General features: G+C 40.6%; 1 protein-coding gene across 1 annotated transcript in view; it reads left to right on the top strand.

Moving 5' to 3' along the window:
• Positions 1-8549, top strand: part of LOC101643821 (ABI family member 3 binding protein) — a 263477-nt gene that overhangs the window by 66205 nt on the left and 188723 nt on the right. The window contains exon 2 of the mRNA XM_045286146.1: positions 907-1086. Coding sequence (XP_045142081.1) covers positions 907-1086 — 180 coding nt within the window. The remainder of the gene's footprint in view (positions 1-906; positions 1087-8549) is intronic.

The following is an 8549-nucleotide window of genomic DNA, read 5'->3' as shown; positions in this document are numbered from 1 at the left end:
AAGAGGAAGGAGTGTTTTTAAAGTGTAGAATTAAATCCTGAGATTTAAAATTTGAGAGCCTTGCACTAAATCTTGAAAGTATGGACAAAATGAAATAAACACCCCTCACCTCAAATATATATAAAATCAAACCCATGACCGTCAAGTCAGTTCTGACTCAGAGTGATCCTATAGGAGAATTGCTTCACAGGGTTTCCAAGACAACCATTTCCACAGAAGCAGATGGCCACATTTTTCTTCCACAGGGTAGCTGAAAGGTTTGAGCAGCCCATCTGTCAGCAGACAGCCACGTTCTTAACTACTGCGCCACAGGAGCAGACTTCTCCCAGGACATGAAGGGTCAAACAAATTGTGACTAGCCTCAAGCTCCCAAATATTGATTCTAAGATTTGACTTTGCATTCTGGGCTGCTTTATAGGCTACTGAGCACATTTTTGTTGATCTCAAAATTACCTATATTTGACCATTTTGGTATATGTTGTAGTTACAGTAGCTATATAGATGGCACACTTACCAGCAACCATGCCTCTAACTGGTAACATTTGCTCCCCACTAGCCCTGGGATCCTAAAAAGGTGAGAGAACAACAATGAAAAGGTAAACCACTGAACCCCCAATAAAATGATTAAAAGAAGAAAGGGTAGAGCAGTTGCCATCCCTGACTGACTGGTGAACGCAGAGGAGAACACCATCTCCAGGTGTTCACACTGTGACCCTTCAGACGCAGATCCCCGGGCTTGCCTCTAGTCGCCTCTGGATGGGATCCAGTTTGAACAGTGAACTAGTTGTTGAGGTTCACACCCTTAATTGTGCCATCCAGAGACTCCTTTGCTCCAGATTTGTCCTGGGATACTAAAGAGGTGAAATAACTGACCCCTAAGCCCCGTTTGCTGTTTTCCATCTTCAGGAAAAAGGCCAAGTCTGAAAGTCCACGTCAATACCACGAGTGATTCCATCTTCTTGAAGTTTTTGCGTCCAAATCCAAATGTGAAGCTTGAAGGTTTTCTCTTGGGATATGGAAGCAATGTATCGCCGAACCAGTACTTCCCTCTCCCAGCAGTCGGGAAACACACGGAGGCTGTAGTTGGTAAGTTGTTTATGCTTCAAGCTCGGGAGGAGTGGAGGTAGTAAGTGCCAGTCTTAAGGGAGAGAAACATTTCTTCTGCATTCTCTCCCAAACAGAATGTCAGAATCCACAAATGCTCTCCACACTCACGTAACCCCTAGCAAAATTCTCCATGTTAATGACATATTCGGTGCGTGCAGAAATCTCCAGCTCCGTTTTCATTATACTAACAATGTCTGACCATGTAACTTAAAAACACAGTGGTGAAATTAGCTACAATGCAAGGGTTTCTATTTCTGTAACAAGATTGTTTATACTCAATGTTTTTTTCCCCTTGATATATCTTGATTTTCTTCTTGTAGAAGATAACTGTACCTTGCCGAGTATCTCTTCATGAGATGTTAATTTCAAAAAGAAAAATACATGTATGCAATTTCTTTTAAATTCAGAGTATTTCGGATTTTAAAGCTGAAGTGTTTCTATATGTTATAAAATTTCATATTTTTTAATAAAAATGTTTCCTAATTTCATTGAATTATAATTTAAGGGTATAAATAACACACTCAATCCTTTTAAAAACACATCCTTTTCAAAAGCATTTTCAACCTTTTTCATGACCTAGTACACACAGTGCACCCTACATTTTCTGCCTTTGGGATTCAGTGGGGTTTGCGTAATGCATCTCATCTCCTCAGCCCCAACCCCAGAGATTCCTTGAAACATATTTGCCTCACTAATAGTTTCCAAAGAGTCCTGGTGGTGCCGTCTGGTAAGCATGGGATTGCTAACCCAAGGTTGGTGGTACAAACTGACCAGCCTTGGAAATCTTAGGGAGAGTTGCTATGAGTCGGCGTCTTCTTGACAGTAGTGAGAAATTGTATCAAAATCCAAAATTCCTCAACCATTTTGTTACTATTCATTTAAAATGTCTTCCTTTACTGAAAGCATGGTGTCTACCAAAAAATTTAAAGCAGAAAATGATCCAGTCTTCAAAGGGTTGATTTATTCTGTCTTTAGAGCCCCTTTGTAATTGTGAATGCTTGTAGGGCTTGCTCACTCGTCTAGATGTGACGGATGTTGTGTTCTACCTCGAGGATTTTTGCTGAAGAGCGTTTCCATGAGCTTCGGAAGCTGAATCCTGTAACTTGAACTACTTTATAACTCTCTGGCAGCTAGGCACATATGTGGGGAATGTTGGAGATGACTCTGCTTTTTCCTGCAGTCCCTCCTGCCTCAGCACAGAGGGCTCCGTTGTAGTTCAAAACTCAGGCAAATGTGTAACCTTGTTAATGAAATGTCTAGACTAGATTTACGTAATATAATGGCTTTGAAACAAACCCATTACTGTTTGTTACTCAAGACACTTAGAAAATTAGGTATTTTTGACAAATGTAGCGCTAACCTTGACCATAGAAAAACACAAGAAGTTTCAAATTTTGCAGCTGCTCCTCGCTGTATTACTACAAGCTGTACGCCTACCCCGCACAGACAGAAACAGATCCATGGCACCATTTTCACTAAGCATTGGAAGTAGCATTTATTTCTAATAGTTTTTTGGTTATGTAGATTGATTTTTTGGTCAATTGAAAACTTCCATTCTATATGAAGTAAAAGATATCCCATTTTAAAGAAACCGAAGGCAAGTTGCTAATGAAAAAATGATATGCTATGTAAACCATAGGTTTATGAATGAATTTGGGACTTGCACTTAATTCTAGTCCAAATCTAAGAACAGTGTGACCCTACTCGATAATTACCTTCCTGAAAACATCACTGAAAATATGGGTGCTGGAGCAAAGTGTGGTAAAGAAGTCAGATGGTGCTCAGAAATCAGAAAGAATAGTGTCTGGGGACTTAAAGCCTTGTCTTCAAGCAAGCAGCCATCTGAGGTGTCAACTAAATCCACATGGAAGAAACACGCCAGCCTGTGTGATCCAAGGATTATGAATAATAAAATCTAAATCCAAAGGAGGAAACAGTATCAGAGCTCAAATTCTCACTATCTAGTTTGCAGAAGGCAAAGGGTGAAGTGGAAGTCCGCATTCATTTGCAGGGTTTCCACATGGACTGGGTAGCAGAGTAAGTGAACACATGCAAATGGTCCTATGTATTTTCTAGATTTTAAGGCTGCTTGGTTTTTATAGGTGGTTCAGCCTGATCCCTGCATTATAAAATTCCCCATCAATATTTTGCCTAGGACCCAAATCCGCTTTCAGGTTATGTCTCCAGTGAATCCTCCATGACCATACACCAGGGATTGAATAGCCTTGCTACCAGACAGGAGCATTAGAAAGTGAATTAGCACAGATGTAGTTAGGTTAAAGTTTAATACCTGATTATTTGTTCTACCTTTTGATTTATTTGAAATTTGTTTTAGTTTTTAATATTTTTTGCTTTCTTTTTGTTTGAGGGTTTTCTCTGTCTTATTACTGATTTTTTTCCCCTTTTCCATGTTTTCCTGTATATGAAATCAGGATAAGCAAATCTGTAGAGCCAGTAGTTGGATTCATATTTCCTTAGTATTATGCCCTGGAAGGTCGGGGGAGTCCAAGAAAGAAGAATATCAGTTGAAGAATATTCTAAAATTGAGTGTGGTGATAATGGTAAAGCCACTGAGTTGTACGGAATGTGAATCATATGTCAATAAAAGATGAAGGGAAAAGAGCGAAAACCTCACCAAGAAGATAACGGCGGTGGGTCTTTGCCCCTGAGCGTTACAATGTGCCTTCTCTTTAGCTGATTTGGGTTGAAGAAATCGTACTTTACAGGTGATTGGAACAGTTTTCATTTTCAAATTTGGTTTTTGTGTTTACCTAAATTGAGTAAATTGTCAGTGGAAGGTTAATAAGATATATATATTTAGCTTACTGATCATTGCCTTGATTCCTTATGTTTTACCAAAAGCAAACCCACTGCCAGTAAGTCGATTCCAAGTCATTTCCACCCTGTGGCGGGTTTGGGGCTTCGCTCATCTTTATAGGAGCAGATAGCCTCGTCTTTGCCCCTTGGAAAGGCTGGTGGGTTTGAACTACTGACTTTGTGGTTCACAGTCCAACTCTTGCCTGATAGCAGCACAACTAGTGATTTTCTAATCCTATTCTTCCTTCTGTATATGTTAGCTGAAATTCTTCAAAAGAGAATTTTCTCAACTTTTTACTCTTATGTACAGTGTTTTTAAGAAAGGCAGAATACATTCTCATCATTTGAAGTGGGTGCTTGCTAATCTCCAGTGGTGACCAATGAGATTGCTTACTTGTTTTAATACAAGAGAGAATATATTGAGTTTTTATATTTGTGGTTTTGTTCATTCAAATGATATTATTATATTTTAATAATTGTTATTGGGTTTTAATTAATACATTACTTATCCGTCTCTTCTGATCCTTCTTATTCTCTGCCTGGATCACTGTGCCCCTCTTGGAGCCAGGATTTGTGTCTTTTCCCTCGATTAGGGTTAGAACGGTGCTTCATGCTGGCAACAAAGATTTCTGGCATTAAACTTAATAAATGCAAGTTTGTGTAGAAGATTTACCTTGAAGAGAGCTTGTTTAATCTAGACTTTTATCATCAAACAAGTTAATATCTAAGTCATTGAGTTAATATAGAAAATTAATTCTGTGCTTTAAGTATCTCTAAAAGACAGGGATTCTAAAACTTCTCTGGAAAGCTATTCCAAGCAGCGTCTTGAAAACGCTTGCCTCAGTGTTCTTTAGATTAATCTCCTTTCTCTTCTCGTATTCTAGTGGGAAAGGGGCCCTGGTGGCCCAGGGGTTCCATGTCCAACTGCCAACCTGAAAACCAGCAGAGCCAACAACAGCTGCTCCTCGGGAGAAAGATGAGGCTTTTTACTCCCGTCGAGAGTTACTGTCTCGGAAACCCACGTGGGCAGTTCTAGCCGGTCCTATAGGGTTGCTGTGAGTCAGAATCAACTGGCAGGCAGTGAGGGTTTTTGTTGGGTTGTGTTGGGTTTGGTTGGCTTCTAGTAGGAAAGAAAGAAACAACATTCACTTTACATATTTCTTCTTTGCATTGCATTTTGCTTGCTTATATTGATTGTATAAAGCCTTCCAAATGATTGTGCTTGCATTAGTTGTTCTTAATTGATTATGCAGCTACATATTAATTTTTATTACTGCTGTAACAAATTACCATAAACTTGATAACTTTAAACATAACAAATTTATTATCTTAACCAACCAGGTCTGTTGGTCAGAAACCCACCATGTGGTCTTCTTAGGCTAAATTCCTAGTCTTCTTAGACAGCTGCCTGCCCTTCTGGAGGCTCTAGAATCTCTTCCCTGCTGCTTCCAGCGTTGGGAGGAGGGAGACACAGGAGGCTATCTGCGACTCTGAAGGGCTCCAGCCTCGGGAAGCCTATGAAGGGTCCCTGTGCGTTACAATCAGCCTGATGGCAGTGGGTATGGTGGGTTTCGGAGACTACAAATGGAGGAAAATGAGATCAATGATTCCCTTCTACTCGAATAAAAAAAAAATCAATGTCCACACAAGTAGCAGTCAAGAAATAAAGGCATCGCAATTAGGTAAATCTGTACGTCTAAAAAAGCAAAGCGGTGACTTCATTGAGTAAGGTATTCCTGACCCGTGATCCAAACCAAGGTATAAATCAGCTTATATTCGTAACGAGAGCAGGTAGTGATGAAAGGAAGACAAAAGACTTGATGCATTTGAACGGTGGCATTGCTGACGAATATTGAATATATGTGGGTAGTCAGAAGAATGAACAGATCAGTCTTAGAAGAAATACAATCGACATAGTCCTTGGACTCAAGGATGGCAACGTTTCAACCCACTGACCGTGGACATGTCATCAGACAGGAAGAATCGCTAGATTGTTGGAGCATAGCGTCAGCTAAACTGATGGAACCCTCAACGAGATGAACTAACGTCACAACAGCAGCGATGTGCTCACATGGGCTCACAGTCACCCAAGGGGATGGGGCTTTGTCTAATACATAAGGCGGCTGGTGGCAACCACAAAAACAAAGGGACCATCAGGATTCCTTGGCTTTTGTTGGCCTTCCTGGGTCATGGCAGTAAGTTCTATTTTTCACAGATGTGCTGAGGACAAGTTAATGAGTTCATGGTCATAAAGTGATAAGTTTAAACTGTTTGAGTGCAAGGTACTGCAAAAAAAAGCAAAGACATTTCATTTTCTCATTGTAAAAAACCCTCAACTTCTTCACCTTCAAAGTAAGAGACATTGGATTGAAGGAAGATGCAAACATCTGAAATTAGAAATGAATTTGGAGATAATAGAACCAACCCTACAGAAATACAGATTGTAAAGGGATATTATGAAGAACCGTATGACAATGAATTCCACAACTTAGGGAATTAGACCCATTCCTTCAAATACAGAAACTCCCTGCACTGGCTCCAAGAGTAATAAAAAATCTCCCAACAAACAAAAGCCCTGAACCAGATGACTCCACTGAAGTAATTCAACCCAAAATTTATAAGCAGTATTTTAAACTTAAAAGAAAAAAGGTGGAAATACTTCCTAACTCATTCTGTAAGTGATTATTACTCTGATATCAAAGACCACGGCACCACAAGAAAAGAAAACTGCAGGCCTATATCCTTCATAAATCTAGACATAAAAATACTCAACAAAATGATCAGAAAACCAAATCCAAAAATATAGAAGGGATTCAATATCATGGTCACATGAAATGAATGCCAATTAATGTAATACACACATGAACAGAACAAGGAAAAGAAGACCCACGTATCAATAGATGCAGAAAAGACATTGGACAGAATACATCATTACATGAGAAAATAGGACTAGAAGAGAAATTCCTCACTATCATGAACGCTCGCTGCCATGGAGCCCATTTGGCTCAGAGCGATCTTATAGGACAGGGTAGCACTGCCCGTGGGTTTCGGAAACGATTATGTTTCCTGCAGTGGAAAGCCCATCTTCCTCCCACGGAGTGACTGGTGGTTTCAAACTGCTGACCTGTGCTTAGCAGCCCGACGCATAACCGTTTGCCACCAAAACCAGTAATAAAAAACAGCCGAGATTGTAAAAGTGTGCTTCATCTAGTTGAATTATGGATTGTTATAATATCTGTAAGAGCTCCCAATAAAATGATTAATTAACGAAACCAGCTAACATTAGCCTCCACATAGAGAGTCTAAGAGCTTTCTCATTTAGGTCAGGAGTGCCAGGATGCCAGTGTGCCTTCTGCTGCTTCACCCTGTGCTGGAAATGCTGCGCAGAGGGGAGACAGCAGCTCACTGCCAGCAAGTCAATTCCAACAAGTCAATTCCAACTCACCATGAGCCCACGGGACAGAGAACTGCCCGAGACTAGCTGTTCACAGGAGCAGAAAGCCTCATCTTCCTCCCTCGGAGCCGCTGGTGGATTGGAGCCGCTGACGCTATGGTTACAGCCCCATGTGTAACCCATTAAGCCACCAGGGCTCCCTGATCCATACATATATGGATGTAGATATCAGACGCCAACATGCTGATATGCTTATTAGTGATTATTATATACACATATGTATATAGGTCCATGAAATCCTGATACACACATGACCAATATATTTGACAGGCATTTTCGAAAGTCACTTGTCTTATACAACAAAGTGAAAAAGTCTCCCTTTGCAATATCAAAAACGAAATTCCTGAGCCAATCTTTACAAAAATGTTGCAAGATTTTAGCAATCAGCTGCAGCAGCAGACAGAGTAGTAGTTTCCCAGGTGGCTCTTCCTAACTCTCATTGGCCACGAGAAGTCCCCAGCGGCGTGGGGAAGGATGCTGGCACGGACGGACGGCAGCCGCCTCCTCTCATCCATGGTATGAGTGTCTCACTTTGGAGTCAAACCTGCTGCTTTTGCTTTTGCTGCATTATGTGCAGCTGCTGATCGTTTTGCAGATGTCATGAAGTGAAAATGACAAACTGTGAATGCTGGATCTTTCATAGACTCATATTGATGATGTTTGTCTGACATCTGAACGTGCTTTGACTGTGCCACCTGGGACAGTGGACACTGAGGAGGAATTTTAGTGTTCTTAACTGAAGGAAAGGTTCAAATTAAAAATATATGTGAAAATACTTTTTGCCACAACTACAACAAATCCTGACTCATGAATTTGCCTCCCAAACAGGTGTTAGGACCCCAAAGATTTAGAAGTTGCCATTGTTGAATCCTCATGTCCTCACAGCTGCTAGCCCCAATTCTCACCTCCCTAAGAGCACATTTTTCTTGGTCAATGTCCCCTCCAATACGCTTTCCAGCTGCTCCCTTAGCTATAACCCCTCACAGGGAGTCTGTTCTAGAGACTAAGAGCCAGTGGTGGGATTCAAGTAACAACCAGTTCATTGCCCTAATGGTCATTTTAAGTGTAAAAGCACTATATACTGAAAGGTAAGTAAGATAGTTAGTTTATTGTGCCAGCCTGCCCGATAAACACAAGTGGGATTAATTGAAGGGCGGAGCGATAAATGGCT

This window comes from Echinops telfairi, unplaced genomic scaffold, assembly GCF_000313985.2.
Source record: "Echinops telfairi isolate 266 unplaced genomic scaffold, ASM31398v2 ScPeMD7_6;HRSCAF=24_0, whole genome shotgun sequence".
Lineage (NCBI taxonomy): Eukaryota > Metazoa > Chordata > Mammalia > Afrosoricida > Tenrecidae > Echinops > Echinops telfairi.
This window is presented reverse-complemented; position numbering and strand designations above follow the sequence as displayed.